Below are 17679 nucleotides of genomic sequence, written 5' to 3'. Positions count from 1 at the left end.
GCACAGGTGTATTACAGAGTTTTTACTCCTAATCTCAGATGAGATTGCACTCTGTGCAACTTTGGGCAGGGCGATGACGTTTCATTGGAGTTCATGAAGCCCCGGCTGAGTGTGATGCGCTCAGGGCGCGGATGGCGTCGTGAGGGCTGCAGCCAGGGCTGGAGGCAACGCACCTTCACATGCAGGGCCACGTGAAGGTCCACGCCAACAGCACAAAGGTGAGTGTAACAGCAGCGAACAACCTCGTAACTTGTGACGGCAAGTTGCTGTGAAGTACGCACCTCACAGCACTTGCGTGCTGATATGCTTGCGCGTCAGGGACTGGGGCATATGGTTGGCGCGCACACTTGTCAACATGCAAATTTATGTGCGTTTGTTGATTGTAGCACGTGGATGTGGCCGCAACGCTGGTGTTTGCGGATAGCGCTGCAACGCAACGTTTCGTAATGCTTTTCTTTGCCGTGCGAGTTTAGCCTGATGAGAAAAGGGCCCTGCTCAAATTCTTGTTTTGTATCAGTCTTGCATATTATGTCGTGTAACAGCAGTTTACATCATGCGGCCCGGGGGCGCTGGGCCTGCAGGGTAGGTAGGTAGGGGGGGGGGGCGGGGTTGCCGGCGCTTTAGTCGCGGCGACTGCGCCGCCAGTCGCGGCGACAAAGCTGCGGGATCCAGCTCAAGACCGACGCGCAACCCCTGGCGCATACCTGAAGAGACAATTTTTTACTTCTTACAAATCTTGATCGACCCTCATACAACCCGGATACGGTAGATCAGCCTTCCGGACTGAGCACTGCGCTAACACGATACTTCCTTCGTCTCGTGCTCTTCGGTGAGGCCAAAGGGGTTGCTCTTGTGAAAATGGCACCGGCTGCATACTGGCGCAGGGGCCAGCGGAGCGCAATCGCCAAGTCGCAGCCGGCCCACTGCGACACAATGCCGCGCGGCAAAATTGCGCTCCCGCCCACCCCCACCATGAGCTCCCCTGCCGAGGGATGCCCTCCTCTCCGGAAATCCCGCCACCCCGCCCGCAGCTCTCGGCTTGGGCGCGGCAGCCTTGGCGCAACCTGCTGAGCGGGACAGGTGTGGGGCCAGTGCTGGGTGCACTTGTTTTTGTTTGGATCCACTGTGTCGGACTTTGGTGCTGCGCGTGTATGCTGCCCAGAGATGTCAGTCAGTATTGTGTAGGGTCGAAGCCCGGATTAGCCCTGCCCAGAGACGCTCTGCACACGCGATGCATCACCGTCTGCAAACTTGCGCGCTTTGCGCAAATGGCCGCGCCCCACGATCATCGCCCAGGCATCCCAAGACATAGCGCGCGCGGCCACCAACATGGCGCCTGAGCGGCAGAATTTGCACGCCTGGCAGCCTGCAGCGCAGCAGCAGACGCTGACGCAGATCCTGCAGCAGCTGCAGCAGCTGCAGCAGGTGCCGGCGCAGCTGCAGCAGCTGCAGCAGCAGCAGACGCAGATGCAGCAGCAGCAGACGCACATGCAGACGCAGCTGCAGCAGGTGGAAGGAGCGCTGATGCAGCGCATCGCGGACGTGGACCACAACGCGCACACCCGCGTCATCAACAGCCAGCTCAATGGGCCGCAGCAGGTCGGCTGGGTCCGGAACGACGCCGGGCAGGAGCCGCAGCAGCCCCCCATGACGCGTGAAGCCCTGCGCACCAACATGAGCGGCGCCGCCGTGAACGCCGTCCTGGGCCACTACGGCCTGCCCGTGCAGGGCACCGTGCAGCAGCGCCGCAACAGGCTGCTGCACCACCTGGGCATCACTGTGTGAAGCGGTGAGTGCGCGGGGGCCGGCCAGCCACCAGGGGCCGGCTGCGCGGCGCGGACGGGCGGAGCCGCGGGCTACCTTGCTGCGTTCTACCCTGGAGCGCGTGGCTTCGCCTTTGAAGCTGGGCGCAGCGGGCGCAGGGTGCCAGAAAGCGGCAGCAGGGCTGAGCAGAAGACAGAGACACCCCCCCTCCCCGGCCCACCACTCCCACTTTCACTTGCAATCCACAGGTACCGGGCGCACAGGTGCGGCGCAGAGTCCACAGCGTCAGGCAATCGCGCCGCGAGCGCTTGGGCACGTAATTGAATGTGAAGCAAGTACGCCGTTACAATTGAATGCCTGACCAACGCGTAGTCTCGCTGCGACGGGGGCCCACGGCTGCCATGCCAGACTGGTGAATGGGGACGCGTCGACGGGGCGCTACTTGCCCCGAAGGAAGGTACTCACAGATTGTTTTGGAGCTGTATGGTATGATTGTTACCATATAGCAGCAGCAGCTGTGCAGCAGCTCTCGCGGCGCTGCCTCACCTGGAAGCGACGTCCGTGTTGACCGCAAGCTTGTGGGCCGAGACCGCCCCTGTGCATAAGTCGCGCCATCAACGGGGGTGCAGGTTTGCTGTGCTGCTGCATGTGTGCACGCCATGGGACCTGTGCGCCCCATCCGCAGCACAGCGCACATCACCCCCTGCAAATTACGCCGTTTGCCGCGGTCACCCAGGACTCCGAAATCGCCCACCCTTCTTGAATTCCCCTTGGGTTTGGGACTACGAGACTGTCTTGAAACGACCGCCTGGCCTGTATTGCTCAACCATAGTGACTGTGTCTGGATACCGATTGCAACCGATGCAATAATGCCACGTGAAATTACATGCTACAGGACCAGCTGCATCAACAGTTACAAGCGGGGCAAACACAAGCAGGTTGACACCAGGCATCGACACCTTGAAGCGGTAGCAGCCGCTCGCAGGTCAAACCTGTGAGCGTGCGTGCGCCATGCAGTCTAAACCCTCACCATGCAGACGCTGACATGCGGGATGGCACAGCCCTTGGTACAAGGCTGCAGCCTCCTGCCTCACAACCAGTGCTATAAGTACCCTCAATCTCAGTCCTAACCGGCAGCGTTGCGTGTCCCGGCATCGTCATCTTCTGGCGGCCACCGCGGCTGGCGCACATTCATCGACGGGAGCTGCGGCCCGCGCTGCTGCTGGTGCTGGTGCTGGTGTGTCCTCGGTTGCACCTGCCCCTGTTCCTGCTCGTGTCGCCGCTCCCGCCGCGCCCGTGCCAGCCGGAAGCCTGCGACGCAGACAGCAACGCAGCTGGCGGCGGCGGCCTTGATAGGGCTGAGGTAGCTGGGGGTTGCGCGGAGCGCAGGGAGTGCAATGTGTGCATGTGTTGGTTGGGGGTGGGGAGTGGGGTTTGGGTTAAGGGGAAAGCCATTGTGCAGAAGTGAAATGAGGGGGCAGGGCAACGAGCATGGTGACAAGACGCGTGGCAGCAAACATATAGACATTACGCTCTCCGCATGTTGTAGTCATTGCTTGCACCCGCTCGTGCGTGGCCTCTACCTGGCAGCAGCGTGCTGGAGCAGCGGTCCTGCAGTGTCGACGACACTGTCCACCTCCGCCTCGTATGGCGCCATAGCCCGTGACACAAACGCATACACATGGTCGGCACCCTGGAGGGTTGTAGCATGGCAAGGGCGGGATGCGCTTTGCGCTGGTGCTGAGGGGAGAATTTTTTGGTCAGTGTTTCGGGCGGTCGCAGGCTGTGGGACGGGGAATTCAGAAAAGTATAATGACGACGAGCACGGCTGCGGCAGGAGCAAGCACAGCAGCACAAGGCACGAGCGGCGCATAACTGAAGGGGCCGTGGAGCGCTTCGCACCTTCCCGCCGTCCAGCAGCAGCCACAGCAGGAGCGCCAGCTTGGCGGAGGGCCAGTACCGCCAGCGCGGCAGGCCTACGGGCGCCCCAAGGGCCTTCTCCCCGAGCTCCACCAGCGCCGCCGCCATTGCCAGCCGCAGGGCGCGGTCCTTGGCCTTGGGGCTGGCCTCTGCCTGCGCCGCCTTGTACGCGATCCACGCGGGCGCAGCGGTCCCGGCCGCCAGGCAGGCCACGCGGAACGCCAGCACTGCGGTGTCGCTGGGCTGCACCAGGAGCAGCTGAGCCACCTGCATACGGGCCAGAAAGGGAGGGGGTGCAAGGTTGTCGGTGGCACTCGCGCTGAACAGAGAGCGTTCAGGGTGGGGCCGTGGCCAGGGCTCGCGCAGGTCTCAAAAGTCACCCATCAAACGCTGCGTTTGGGTCCCTCGTACCTTCAAGACGTCAGCCATGGCGTTTGCAGGGACGCGGCAATCGCGGCATAGCCCTCGTACAGTATCGCCGTCGCGTGGCGCCCCGATGTTGCTCGCTTGCAAGGTGTGCACACGCTGCTACCGTGCTGTATAGGATCACTGGTCGCCCGGAGAAGCCCCGAAAAGTAGAGCGCTGTTGCCAAGCGTGGGTTCATGAATTTGGCGCGCAGCTTCTGTCCCGTCCCAAATACTGCCGAGTGATCTTGCGAGCCATCCCTGCCGCCCACCAGTCGCAATGCGAGCGTCGTGGACACGAGAAAGTGCCAGCGCAGGCCGCTGGCACGCCAGCGCTCCGTCGGCGCACTGCGCCTTTGCGTGCGCCGCACGATCAGCGATCACCGCGCCCGCACCGCGTCCCTCGCCACGCTCATTGGCCACCCGGTGCCGGCCCGCCAAGGCTGAAACGCCTCAGCATCAGCATCACAGCAGCGATATGAAGAAGGCACTGTGGAACCCTGCCGCCAAGCGGCTTGTGCAGGATTCGCTCGAGGGCCTGGTGGCGTCCGTGCCGCACCTCAGGCGGCTCGACGGCTTCCCCGAGGTGCAGGGCGCGTCGCCAGGTGCCTTACTGCCGCCCATCACCCTGGCTGCATGCGTCAGAGCCCGACGTGGCCGCGCTGGTGAGGCATGTGATGCCGTGGCCACGGTCGCTCAGTGTGCCGTGCACCCTGAATCGCACCCCCCCTCCGCACCCCCCCTCAAACCCCGGCCGCCCTGCGTGCTCAGGTCAACGTGGTGGTGGACGCCACCCACGACCGCTCCCGGGTGGCCTGCATATCGGGCGGCGGCAGCGGCCACGAGCCCGCACACGCGGGGTTTGTGGGGTCGGGCATGCTGGCGGCAGCTGTGTGCGGGGAGGTGTTTGCGTCGCCTTCAGCGGAAGCGGTGCTGGCCGCCATCCACGCGGTGGCGCCTGCACCGGCGCTGCTCATCGTCAAAAACTACACGTGAGCACCTGGATGAGGGGTGAGGGCAGGGCGGGAGTGGGGGCAAGGCGTACATTGCAGCGCAGCCTGGCAGGATTCAAGGGGAGCGGTCAGCGTGAAGGCAGGGGGGCGGCGCCCCCAGAAGCGCAGGCGCACGCTGCGCTCGTGCATCCTTTCATCTGCTATGTCTGCATGCAGTAGCGGCTTCACTCGCGTTCCCTCTACCCCGCCCCCCTCAAAGTGGCGACCGCATCAACTTTGGGCTGGCAGCAGAGCAGGCCAAGGCCGCGGGGCTGGCTGTGGATGTGGTGGTGGTGGGGGAGGACTGCGCCATAGACGCCCCGGGGCTGGCGGGGCGGCGCGGGCTGGCGGGGACGGCTTTTGTCCACAAGGTCGCGGGTGCGGCCGCGGCGCAGGGCGGCAGCCTGGAGGAGGTGCGGCGGGGCGGGGCCGGTGTGGGGTGGGGTGGGGTGGGGTGCACGTACCCTGTCGCTGAAGTTTTTGGTGCTTGTCACCAGCAGACTGCCCTGCACGGGCGGCGCGTTCCTTGGGGCCTCAGTGTTGGCGCGGCTAGCATGATGCGGCTGGCTTGAACTCGCTGCAACCTGCAAGCTTGGTGTCTGGCTGACAGCTGTCTTCCTGCGCGCAACCCCCGGCAGGTGGCTGATGCCGCGCGGCGGGCGGCGGCCAGCATGGGCACCCTGGGGGTGGCGCTGGATGTGTGCTCCGTCCCTGGGGCGCCGCCGTCAACACGCCTGGGGCCGCGAGGTGCAGAGTGGCACGCTAAACCCAGAATGTGCAGCGCTGGACCGTGGCGCCCAGCAGCCAAGCGAAGCGCATCCACGTATACTGCTTTGGCGTGCGCCCGTAACCGCAGTGTTTCATGCCACGATGCCGCCGCCCAGCCACTCTCCCTAGTCTTGCCCGCCCTCCATTCCATCCTCACCCCCTCAACCCGCTCCAGACATTGAGCTGGGCCTGGGTATCCACGGGGAGCCGGGCTATGAGACGCGCTCCTGGCAGCCCCTGACGGAGCTGGTGCCAGCCATGCTGCGCCGCATCCTGGCCTACCGCTGCGCCAGCAGCGGTGCGACGACGGCAGCGCTCAGCAGCGGGGCGCCCCTGGCCCTGCTAGTGAACAACCTCGGCGGCAGCAGCAGCCTCGAGATGGGCGCGGTGGCGCACGAGGCACTGGGGTGGCTGCAGTCCCAGGGGGTGAGACAGGGGGCTGGCTGCAGGATTGGCTTTTGGGGGGGGGGGGATGCCTTGCTGCAGGACACTGTGTGGACGGCTGCACTGGGCACGTTTGTTTCTGCTGTCAGCAGCAGCCTGCGCAATAGCTGTGCCAACAAAGGAATGAGGTCCTTCCAACCCTGCAACCAGCTGGTCCCTGGTCAATGAACCGCCACTGCAAAGAGCCGCCCGCGTCACGTGCACCGCAGCATGACGTGAGGCGCGTCCACACCGGGGCGGTGGTCACGTCCCTCGACATGGCGGGCGTGTCCCTCACACTCATGGCCTGCGACGAGCAGCGCATCGCAGCCCTCGACGCGCCGGTGAGAGGGATCAATCCCTGGCACGCCTTCACGCCATCGTCCTGCCTGTTGACCGGATAGCGAGAACCTGTTCCTCACACTGCCAACCCCCTTCGTTCCTCCCCTGCCCCCGGTGTTGAACCACCATCAGACGTCTGCTCCGGGCTGGCCCACGCTCGGTGGCCCCGTGGACACCTCAAAGCCGCTGGTGCCGCTGCCGGCGGCGGTCCACGAGCTCCAGCAGCGCCGCCTGGGGCTGATGCAAGGCCGGCCCCTGGCGTCCGCGTCGCCCCAGGGCAGGGCGGTTGAGGCGGGCATCCGGGCGGCTGCGGGCGCACTGCAGGCTGCCAGGGACAGGCTTAACGAGCTGGACGCCAAGGCGGGGGACGGCGACTGCGGCACAACGGTGCGGAAGCGGGGGCAGGCGAGGAACCGGAGAGGATAGGCCGCTGGGGGCAGGCCACCAGGAACGGCCAAGGGGGTGCAGGGCCCCCGCTTTGAACGGCATGTGACTAAAAGTAACCCTCGCAACACCTGCAGGTGGAGCGCGCGGCATCGGCGCTGGCGGCTGCCCCAGAGGGCGCGTTTGCAGGCGGCGCGGCCGAGTCGCTCCAAGCCGTGGCGGCGACTGTGCGCACTGCAGTGGGCGGCTCCCTGGGTGGCCTGTACAACCTGGGCCTCACGGCGGCCGCTGCGGCGCTGCCCAAGGAGGGCCCCGCCAGCCCAGAGCAGTGGGCAGCGGCGCTGGATGCGGCTTGCGGGGCAGTGCAGCGTTACGGCAACGCCCAGGCCGGCTCGAGGACAATGCTGGACGCGCTACTGCCCGCTGCGGAGGTGCGTGGCCGTGTCCACGATAGCTGCTGTCGATTGCGTCACAGGTGGTGACACCTGGCTTGACACGGCTGGCGCGAGGTCACATGCCTGATGCTGCCTTAGCAACCAGTGTTGACATCTCATTACCCTAATTCAACACAAACAAACAGGCGCTGGCCGCTGCAGTGTCGGCAGGCAACAGCGGTGCCGAAGCTGCGCGGGCGGCTGCTGCTGCCGCTGTGGCGGGGGCGGAGGCCACCAAGGGCATGGCGGCTTCTGCCGGGCGTGCGAGCTACACGCGGGGCGCAGCACTCGCCGACGCCGACCCTGGGGCTGTGGCTGTGTCAATCTGGCTGCAGGCCATTGCGGACGTTGCTGCTGCTTGAATGCGCTGATGGTAACTACCTGAGTCGCACCCTGCGCTGCGCTCAGCGCTGTTGACACGCAACGTCCTGTGTAGTTTACTGCGAACTGCTGCAGGTCTTCCCAAAGCTGCATGGAAACAACACCAGCTGATGCACAACTACACTGTTGGGGCCAGGCTCGCCCCCATGCACATTCGAGGATACTGACGTACGCATGCACGTGCCGCGTGTAACTGAGAGGCCTACAAAAGAAAATGGTGTGCTGGAATGTTTGCACACGCTGGCAATGCTGGGCTAGGCTAGCTTCAGCTCGTGCAGCTCATAGCGGGAGAGGCACGCGGGCGCGATGGCGCTAAAAATGGCGGCGGCGGCGTCGCCGTCGGAGTAGGCCGTGGCGGTGAACGGCGCGCCTGCCGCGCGCAGCTGCGCCATGGTGCCCTCAAAGTACTTCGTCTCGCGCAGCACTGTGGCACCAGACTCCGGCTGGTCGTACCTGGGCTTGCAAGCACACATGCAGGGAGCGTTGTGGGCGATTTGAGGGGCCGTGGCTGAGGTGGCGCACAATGCAGGCGATGGCACACAGTCCCCTGAGCACTCATTGCCGTGCGCCTGTGGCTGCGGCGCACGCCCCCCAGACCCCCAAATAGGCGGCTTGAGGCCCTCACCTGCAGAACAGCCGCGTCTCCCTGAGCCGCACCATGGTCCCATCCACGCGCAACCAGAACCGCAGCAGCACCAGCCAGCAGCGCGGCATCACCCGCACCTTGGCCACCAGCTGGGAGCAGCCGTTATCGTCAAGCTCTGACTCATACAGGGGGACCTCCGCAAAAAACAGGATTGGCTCGTCACGCGACATCAGCAGCGCACGGTCCGCCTGCCGCAATGTAGGCACCCACACAGGCAGGTCGCAGGGCGCAGCCGCCGCTGCCGACACAGCTGCCGCGGAGGCTGTTGCTCCATCCGTCGGTGCGGCGGGCGACGCGTTGCTGCCTGCCGCACGAGGCTGGCACATCGGGTGTCTGGGCCTTGCGGCCGCCTCAGCTGCTGTGAGGGCCTGGGCCGCCGCATCTGCGCTCTGCTGCTCCCCCTCTAGGCTTGTGCAGATTATGCGCTGCGGCAGGGTTTGCCCGGCCCCTTGCTTCTCCTGCAGCCCTTGCTGGCCCTGCTGCTGCTGCTGCTGCTGCTGCTGCTGTGAGGCGACGCTAACGCAACTCTGTGTGCACTCGAGTGTGCCCTGATAGGGGGTGGTGTAGGTCCAGTCGTACTCCAGCACCACAGCCTGCTGCCGCTGGATCTCTTCACGCCGCGCCGCCTGCCACTGCTGCGCCACCACCACCTTGAGGGACGGGAGGCCCTCGCGCCGCCACGCGGCCAGCGCGTCGAGCGCCGTGAAGCTCAGGGTCACGCCGGACGCCGCATGACTCAGCTCCAGGCGGCTGTTGCCAAAAAGGATCTCAGGCACAGTCAGGACGCCGCCCAGGTCGCGCGCCGCAGCCTCAACAGCGGCGTCACCGATGATGGGGGCGCGCGTTGCGCGCACACGCCACCCCGCAATGGAGATGCCCCTGCCATCCTCATCGAGGGCGTGGGGCGCCATGGGTCGGCGCAGTGGCGGCCGGGGACTGCAGCTGTCCCCTCGCGCTGCCTTGGGTGCACTGGGCGGGCCTGCATGCAGTGGGGCGGAGAAGGCGGTGCAGGGGCGGGCACGCTCGTGGCGATGGCCGAACAGCTCGTTTCGCAACCGCACGCAAAGGCCGCTGCCGCCAACTTGTGAGCTCTGGCATGCAGCATCCTCCATAGGCGGACTTTCTGTGACAATATGTCACCTGCCAAGAAAGTTGTGCACTCGTAGTGTCGGTGGCACGCTCGCTGATCTAGCGAAAGCTGAAAGCTCACTGCGAGTGCTCCCCGCAGTCTGCGGTGTGCGGCAGCACAGCTGCGTACAGGTCTTGGATGCGCAGTACAAGCGTGCATGGCCCATCCAACATTTGATACGCTTTGATTACGACCTAGATCACAGAGAGTGTGTCACCGCCGCCTGGATGCGCAACCCACCTCATATCTCTACAAAGCGGCGTGCTCAGTTGGCCGCCGCGTGGGATTATTGCTATGATTTCATCTTGAACAGCTCACGCGTGGGAGGCGCTCTTGAAACATTGACCAGTCAAGCTCTCCAGTGTGGAAAGTACAATGTCATGCGTTTCGTGCACGAGCTCTTGCGCAAGTGATGCAAGTGCGCTTGAACATGCCTGACACTGCACCATCATCTCAGCGGCAGCTGCCGTGCTGAATGTGCTTGAGTATGTCACACACAGTCGTGGTTACCAACTTCTTGGACAACAGCTGTGACAAAAACAGGGTGACTGCACACTGTTCGAGTGGGGTCATGTAGGCGCGCCGCCACCTGCTGAACCCCTGCCCCTACCACGGCCAAAGTCGCGTCCCCTGCCGCGGCTCAAGCCGAGGTGCCCCGCCCCCCGGCCTGCGATTGGTATGTGGTGTGCAGGAGGGGGGACGGCGGCCGCCGCCGCGTCGTCCACCCGCTCGCCTGTGGCAGGTGGGTTCTCCGGCCACTCGATCAGAGTGACCTGCCGCTTGGTCCTCCTGCTGCCGCTGCCAACCCCCACACCCCGACCACCGCCGCCACCGCCTTCACCGTCAGTCAGGTCGCCGCCGCCGTGCCCGCCCAAGTCTGGGGTCGACTCGCGCCGCGCGCGCTGCTGCTGCTGCTGCTGCTGCTGCTGCTGTGTGGCTAGTGGTGCCTGGAGTGCGCCAGTTGCCTCGTCTGCCTCGTCACCTGCGAAATCATGCATGCATACAGCTGGTCGGTGTGCGGTCGTCGATGCCCCAACGCAAGCATGTCTGGACTACTATCTAATTGGCAATGCGAGTTGCGTGCATGCGCTGTGATCAAAGCAGCCGAGCAACGTCTCATCCTCAGCCGGCCTCACCAGCGCCCTCCAGCAGGTCCTCTAGCTCCTCCGTGACGGCGGGCTGCACGGGTGGGGCCCCGCCAGCATGCAGGGCCCCGTGCTCAACCACACCACTGCCACGAGCAGCCGCCTGCACAGCTGCTAAGGCCTGTCCGGGCCTCGCGAAGGGTGCACCGGATGATACAGCTGCAACGGGCTGGACGTCAGCGGGCTGCTCCTCCTCCTGCTGCTGCAGCTGAGCCTGCTGGGCCTGCTGCTGCTCGTCGTCGCTGTTGCTGTCCTCCGCGGTCAAGTCGATAGTGTCCCCGCCTCGACCTCTGCCGCTTGGGCCGCCCTCTGCCATGTCCTCATCCTCAACACGCGGCACTGCGCCTGTGATGGGCACGCTTACATCTCCATGGGCATGGCTGCGGCCCTGCTGCTGCGCCTCCAGTAGCCGGTGGGTCTCAAGCCCCTGCTGCTCGTGTGGCGGCCTGCCAGGGGGCGCCGGCACCGCAGCTGCTGCTGTGCCTGATATCATGGCCGCTGCTGGTGCTGGACCAAGTGCGGGCACTGCTGCGCCAGCGTCAGCCTGGAGGTTCTGCTGCTGCTGCTGCTGCTGCTGCTGCTGCTGCTGCTGGGCTGCTGCAGGCGCAGCGCCCTGATCCGCCTTGTGCGCCTCAGTCTCAATGCGCACACGCTTGGTTGGCGGCACCTCGGCCAGCGCGACTGTAACACCTCGTTCCTCTGCGCCAGCGTCGCGGGCGGCCTCACCTGCCCCCTCATCTACAACGCCCTTGGCCTGCTGGGGTGCGAGCCGCCTCTTAGCGGCCAGGGCGCGGCCCTTGAGCCCCAAGGCGAGGTTCTTCAGGGACGCCGGGTCGTCGCCGCTGGTTGCCCCCGCCGGTTTGGGGGACTCCTGCGCCTGCTGCTGCTTGCCGGCAGCCAAAGAACCGCCAGCCTTGCTGACGGGGGGTACCGGTGCGGCAGAAGGAGGGCGCGGCGCTACCGGCCTGGACTCCTGTGCAGCAGGGCTCAGCACAGGCAACCGCACCTTGCCTGACGCTCCCCCAGCCACTGACATTGCCGCACCACCTGGCACAGAGCCATAGCCAGAAGGCGGGCTTCGAACGCGGCCACGCATGCTGCTTGCTCCCCTGGGAACGACGGAGGCCGCTGCTGGCTTGTAGCCAACCTGCTGCTGCTCCTCTTGCTGCTGCTGCGGCACTTGCAGTGGCTGCTGCTGTTGCTGTTGCTGCTGGTGAGTCGGATCTTCCTTGGGCTGCTCCTGCGGTGTGGAAGCCTCTTCCTCCGGCTGCTGCTCCTGCTGCGGCTGTGGCGGCTGTTGCTGCTGCTGCTGCTGCTGCTGCTGCTGCTGCTGCTGCTGCTTCGGCTGCTGCTGCTGATGTTGTTGCTGCTGCTGTTGCCGCGTGGTAGCTGCCTGCATGACTACCTGTGCAGCACCAGAAGCGCGAGTGTGTCTGATAAGCCTTTGACAGGGTCAGGATAGAGTGCAGGCTCAGCACGGCATGCGCGCCACCGCGCCCGTTGCGCCCCTCCGCTTGGGAACCCACCATACGCTTGGCTGCTTCGAGCTCCCCAGCCAGACGTACGGTCTCCGCCCGCTCAACCTCAAGCTGCTGCTTGGCTGCCTCCGCTTCACCCTGTGGATGCATGCAAGATGCGTGTGATATAGCCACGGAGAGGGTGGGTGAGGAGGAGGGGCCCGGGGGCAGGGTGACGCCGGGGACAAAAGTCGCAGCGCAGGTGACAACACCAGTTTGTCAGCCGCGGTCAGGGTGATGCCCGGCAGCGTGCCGTGCAGATGTACCCATCCACGGGTTGGGTTACGGATCACCATACAAGCAGAGGTCGTTGCCCACCTTGACCTTCTCCAGCGATGCCTTGGCGCGCCTGAGAGTGTCCTCCAACTTGCTGTGCGCCGCTGTCACCGCCGCCCTCTCCTCCTCAGCCCTTAGCTGCCCCGCAGCCGCTGCCGCTTTCTCCTGCTCCGCCTTTCGCCGAGCGGCCTCGGCCTGCTGCCGCGCCAGAGCCTCCCTGTTGGCGCGGCCCGACACCTCCGCCAGCAGCGCCTGGGCTCGCTGCTGCGCCTGCGCCTCAGCACGCCGCGCCGCCTGCCGTGCCTCTGACAGCTCACGTTTTGCAGCGAGCAGCTCCTCCTAAGATATATGGCAGAGAGAGGGTGGAGGGTCTCGATGTGAGCATTTGCAGTCAGCTGTTCACAGCAATGCGGAGGCGCGTGGGGTCATCAGGCCAGGAGCGCATTGTCTCTTTGCTAGACCACACCGGCTCCCCTAGACACACGTGATGCCGGCCCCTGTCGCATTGTCACCTCTGCCTTGTCAGCTCGGCCCTTGGCACGCGCGTGTTCCTCCAAGTCCACTGCCCCGTGTCGCTGCCCCAGCCGCTGCAGGCCGGCCTCAGCACGCAGAGCAGACTGCTCCGCCCTGGCCAGGGCCTCTGTCTTGAGCTGCAGCTCAAGCTGCAGCTGCCTGGGGCGGGTGAGGTTGATTTGGGGTGGTGGGCAGGGGAGTTCAGAATGATGGGAGGCCAGAGCGCTGAAAAATCAAAGCAAGGGAGCTTCAAAGCACAATGTCTGGAACAGTGAAAGTGTGTGCATGCTTGGGTTGCTGCATTATTGAGCGACGTGCAATAGCATAAAATTGCTTGTGATGCATGATGACACACCCCTATAATCACATACATAAGCTGCACACATACGCTTCCATTCGCGCCAACCAACCCCCTCACTGGATCTGCCCCGTCAGGGGTGCGACCTGGCGCCGGGCCTCCTCCAGCTCCCGCTGGGCCCTGACCCCGTCCTCCTCCAGGGCGGCTACGCGGACGCGCAGGGAGCCGTGGGCCTCGCGCAACCTGGTGAGCTGCTCCTTGGCTCGAGCCGCATCCTGCATCTGCTCAGCACTCAGCACAGCAGACTGCGCATCCTCCTGCGCCGTTACCTGGTGGGGCCGGGGGTGTGGTTGCTAGGAATGAGATGTCGGGGTTGGCGGGAGCGGTTCTGCCGGGTCCCATAAGGGCCATCAGGTGCCAAGGAGCGCAGAATGGGAGCAGCTACCCCGAACAAGGAGCAAGTGCTAGAGGTGGTCTAATCATACACTTGAAGCAGCTCTTGAGGGGAGCCCAAGGCTCGGCTCCAAGCCTGACTCCTCTGCGGCCTGCAACAACCGCCCCCCCCCCTCACCCCCCCGCCTAAACACGCACCCTGGCGCGCAGCTCCTCCAGGTCCTGCCTCACGAGGGCCCTCTCACGAGTCAGCATGGCGGCCTCTGCGGCCAGGTGCGCCGCGCGGCATTCCAGGTGCTCCCTGTCCTGCCGCGCCGCCTCCAGCGCCTCAAGCAGGCCCTCGCCTGCAAGCGTGAAGGGCGCATTGGTGGAATGGAGGTTGTGGGCATGAAGGCAGCGAACTTGGTTTCACTTCCTGATGCCAGGTTTGGAGCATCCTTGATTGATTGCATGCGCAGCGCGCCGCGGCGATCTAACGCCACGCGGTAGGTGAAACCAGTGGGCCAGTGAAAGCCGCGGCAGCATACGATCTGCTGGATGCGCAGGCCTGCGCTGTTTGTTCCCCTCTGCCTGTGCGACCCCTACGGTCGCAACTCACCAGTCGGAGCGATGGGCAGCAGCTCTGCAGACTGCGATCCCGCCAGCAGCTCCTCAACCTGCCGCTGTAGCGCGTCACGCCCCTTGAGAGCGTTCACAAGCCGTGCCTCTGCGTGCTCACGCGCAGCTTCGCTGGCGCGCGCCCTCTCTGTCGCCGCCATCATGTCGCGCACCAGCTCAGCCCTCGCAGAGCGCGCCGTGTGCTGCGCCTCCGCAAGCTGCGAACGCAGCGCCATGGTGTCGGCCAACGCTGCATCGGCGCGCCGCTTTTCAGCGCCCAGCTCTGCTGTGTGCTTGCTGTTGGCGGCCTCGGCGCGCTCCATGATGCGGTGAGCTGCCGCCAGCTCCGCCTCCAGCCGCTCCACCTCGGCCAGGTGCTGCGCCAAACGCCTGCGACGCCAACAGCGTTGATGCACCCGAGGGTCGCTCGCAGCGCAGGCGACCGCAGGGCGCCTGTGCCAGCACAGCGATACTCCCCTCACAGCCAACCAGTTCAAGTATTATGCCGCGCAAAGATGCTGGTGCCGGGGGAATGCCCACCCGTTGTATTCACTGGCTGCAGCTCGCTCAGCCTCAAGCGCCGCCTGGGCTTCAGCCAGCTCCTGTGGGGGAGGGGGTTATTGAACCCACAAATGCATGATATTCTCAGCTTCAGTGCGCAGACACTTTGACGGTGCTCTGCTGTGGACCTCTTGAGGAAGAGCGCAACAAGGTACCCATGCAACACCCCTTGCGGACGACACACATGGGATGCATCAACCATGTCGGAAGCGTGACAATGCCGCTCAGCCCTGGAAAACCCCTAAACACTGTTTTTCAGGCACCTGCTGGGTGGTGTCGCGCGCAGCAACAAGCTCCCGCTTCTCCTGCTCCAGCTGCTGTACCATTGCCTGGGCCTCCGTGGCCGCCCTGCGGTCCTGTTCTGCTGCAGACTCGCGCTCAGCACGCAGCGCATCGTTTGCGCCCTGTTGGCAATCCGGCCAGGGGAGGGGCAGGGGGAGCAATTAGCAGGCGTGATCGTAAACGAGCGCCGCCTATGATGCCGACCACAGTTGCCCACCACGTCAGCCGCAGCATGCCATCACGTAGGAAGAGGCCAACCAGCAGCCGCGGGCTGGCTGCACGATGCCCCTGTGCCCCGCCATGGTGCCAGCAGCACACCTCCAGCTGGCCTTGCTTTGCTCGCGTGGCTGCCAGCACCGCCTCCACATCCTCACGTCGCCGCATCGCCGCATCCAGCTCACCCTCCAGCGCTGCCACCCTGGCCTGCAGCTCTGCCGCCTGCGCGTCGGCTGCGGCACCACCCGGCATCACTGCAGCTGCCTGCAGGCCTGTTGCCAAGCTGTCAGCCTGCAGGTGAATTGCCGCGAGTGCATAGGGATCAACGCTGGGACCAAACTCTTTGCAGCCCATGGGTGGCCTCACCCACTGTGCCCGACATCAGCTATGTGCGCCCTAGACCTGTCAGGCGCGCCTGAGGCCTTCATCACTGGCCTTGATGCTGGATATCACAACCCTCTCCCTTCAGACGTCCCCACCTGGGCTTTGTGCCGCTGCAACTGCTCCTCCAGCAAGCGTGCATGCTCTCGAGCAGCAGCGAGCTGCTGCCCGAGCGCCTCCGCCTTCGTCAAAGCGGCTGCACCAGCGCTGCGTGCCTCCTCCAGCTGTCCGCGCAGCATGCTGGCCTCGGCGGAGGTGGAGCTGCTGCCCCTCAGTGCGGCCTCCAGCCCATCTGCGCGCCGGTCCCTCTCACGTGCAGCCGCGTCCTGTGCCTTCACCACCTCTGCCTGCAGCACAGTGATCCGGTCCTGGCGGGATGGCGAGGGGGCAAGGGCAAGGGGAGGGCGACAGGCAAGGAGGGTACCCATGAGGCGGAGGAATGGGTCTTGCGGTGCGCTGACTGAAAGGATATATGAGCACCCGCACCTCACACAGTTTCAAAAAAGGCCACACCCTACCAAATTGGATCTGCTGCAGCACTGCTCACACCTGGAGGGTTGCCACCTCCCGCCTGTGGGCCTCCTGCCTCATTGTGTCAATAGTGCGGGCCGCCAGAAGCTCTCCCAGGTTGGTCTCCCGCTCGGCAGCAGTCGCGCGCTCTGCGTCTGCCGCTCGCGTCGCCTGGACCTGCAGGTGAGCCAGCTGTGCCTCCAAAAGAGCCACACGGCGCTGCTGTGCGATGACGTCGTGCTCCGCCTGATCCGCTGCAGCACGCGTCTGCAAATAGGATCATAACGAGGCAGCAGCAATATGCTTGGCGGCGGTGATTTGCGCAGGGTTTGCAGCGAGCTGAACCCGCGTGCTCACCCTGGTATGTGGTATTGCAAATAAAAAATGGTCTCTACACAAAGCGCAGCATCCCTAGTGCCGCGTCTCCCTGAGTTTGTGCCCACCTGCTCCTGCTGCGCCTCCAGCCGCTCGACCATGCAGCGCTGCTCGTTCAGCTGCTGCGACAGCTGTGCGGCCTGGGCCTGGGCGTCTGCCACCTGCCGGTGCAGCTCTGCAGACTCATTTGCCAGAAGCTGCTGCTCCGCGCGAGCTGCGGCCGCATTGCTGCGGGCCACGGCCTCTGCGCCGAGTGCGGTGTCAAGCTGCTTCTGCAGGCTGGCCTGGCTTTCCGCCGCTGTGCTGTGCAGCCGAGCCACCTCTGCCTCGAGAGTCTCTACCTGGGATCGCGCCGCCTGCAGCTCAGCCGCCGGGACAGACGCATTGCGGCCGGCTTCGCCCTCGCGCACCTGCCTGTCCCGCAGCGCCTCGTCTGCCGTGCGCTGGCAGGCCTGGGCCTGGGCTGCGAGGGCCGCGCACGTCTCTGTGAGCTCCGCGATGCGGCGCTCTGTGTCGGCTGCCTCTGCCGCACGCGCCTCTGCGATTTTGGCTTCCAAGCCCTGCCTGCTGGCGTCGAGGTCCTCGGCCAGGCTGCGCGACACCGCCAGCAGCTGGCTGTTGCGCTCCACCAGCTCCGCCACTGAGTGGAACGCCACCAGCCTCGAAGAGATCAGGCCGGCAGCGCCTGGGGTGCGAGGCCCTGCGCCGCCGCTGCCGTCGCGGCCCCTGTCATCGACCGCAACATGTCGACCGTGCAGGCGCTCCACTTCTGCTGCCAGCACAGCCACCTGGCGTTCCTTGTCCACGAGGCTGCGCGGGTGGGTGGGAGGGGTGTTGTTGAGATGCTTGGCATCAGGCAGACACATCGCTTCGTGGCTGCGCGCCTGGTGCGTGCGCCAGCAAGCACTGGCCTTCTGCATGCATTGCAGCGACAAGCATGCACCCCTTGGTGCGGATATCCATCGCCTCTTTTTACGCTGCCACCCACCCGCTAATCCACCTGCCCTCTCACCTTCCCATCCGCCCA

General features: G+C 65.1%; 6 protein-coding genes across 6 annotated transcripts; 2 read left to right on the top strand and 4 right to left on the bottom strand.

Moving 5' to 3' along the window:
- Positions 1–1329: 1329 nt before the first annotated feature.
- Positions 1330–1785, top strand: MNEG_2038 (hypothetical protein; the record flags this gene model as incomplete). Its single annotated transcript, XM_014049488.1, has 1 exon — positions 1330–1785. One exon carries the CDS (start codon positions 1330–1332, stop codon positions 1783–1785), a length of 456 nt encoding a protein of 151 aa, XP_013904942.1.
- A 1558-nt stretch (positions 1786–3343) lies between these two features.
- Positions 3344–4113, bottom strand: MNEG_2037 (hypothetical protein; the record flags this gene model as incomplete). The annotated part of the gene is made up of 3 exons (XM_014049487.1): positions 3344–3457; positions 3667–3951; positions 4096–4113. The coding sequence occupies 3 exons, from the start codon at positions 4111–4113 to the stop codon at positions 3344–3346; spliced, it is 417 nt and encodes a 138-aa protein (XP_013904941.1).
- Positions 4114–4567: 454 nt separating this feature from the next.
- Positions 4568–7794, top strand: MNEG_2036 (dihydroxyacetone kinase; the record flags this gene model as incomplete). The annotated part of the gene is made up of 8 exons (XM_014049486.1): positions 4568–4675; positions 4861–5081; positions 5302–5459; positions 6025–6275; positions 6503–6616; positions 6747–7001; positions 7136–7429; positions 7579–7794. 8 exons carry the CDS (start codon positions 4568–4570, stop codon positions 7792–7794), a joined length of 1617 nt encoding a protein of 538 aa, XP_013904940.1.
- Positions 7795–8067: 273 nt separating this feature from the next.
- Positions 8068–9370, bottom strand: MNEG_2035 (TIP41-like protein; the record flags this gene model as incomplete). Its single annotated transcript, XM_014049485.1, has 2 exons — positions 8068–8266; positions 8439–9370. The coding sequence occupies 2 exons, from the start codon at positions 9368–9370 to the stop codon at positions 8068–8070; spliced, it is 1131 nt and encodes a 376-aa protein (XP_013904939.1).
- Positions 9371–10710: 1340 nt separating this feature from the next.
- Positions 10711–12132, bottom strand: MNEG_2034 (hypothetical protein; the record flags this gene model as incomplete). Its single annotated transcript, XM_014049484.1, has 2 exons — positions 10711–11646; positions 11881–12132. The coding sequence occupies 2 exons, from the start codon at positions 12130–12132 to the stop codon at positions 10711–10713; spliced, it is 1188 nt and encodes a 395-aa protein (XP_013904938.1).
- A 1321-nt stretch (positions 12133–13453) lies between these two features.
- MNEG_2033 (hypothetical protein) lies at positions 13454–17615 on the bottom strand (the record flags this gene model as incomplete). Its single annotated transcript, XM_014049483.1, has 10 exons — positions 13454–13666; positions 13929–14074; positions 14329–14717; positions 14868–14929; positions 15152–15292; positions 15489–15619; positions 16081–16135; positions 16317–16523; positions 16721–17462; positions 17596–17615. The coding sequence occupies 10 exons, from the start codon at positions 17613–17615 to the stop codon at positions 13454–13456; spliced, it is 2106 nt and encodes a 701-aa protein (XP_013904937.1).
- Positions 17616–17679: the final 64 nt, after the last annotated feature.

The sequence above is a fragment of the Monoraphidium neglectum genome (genome assembly GCF_000611645.1).
Source record: "Monoraphidium neglectum strain SAG 48.87 unplaced genomic scaffold scaffold00220, whole genome shotgun sequence".
Lineage (NCBI taxonomy): Eukaryota > Viridiplantae > Chlorophyta > Chlorophyceae > Sphaeropleales > Selenastraceae > Monoraphidium > Monoraphidium neglectum.
Note: the sequence above shows the minus strand (reverse complement) of the source record. Positions and strands in the feature narration are given on the sequence as shown.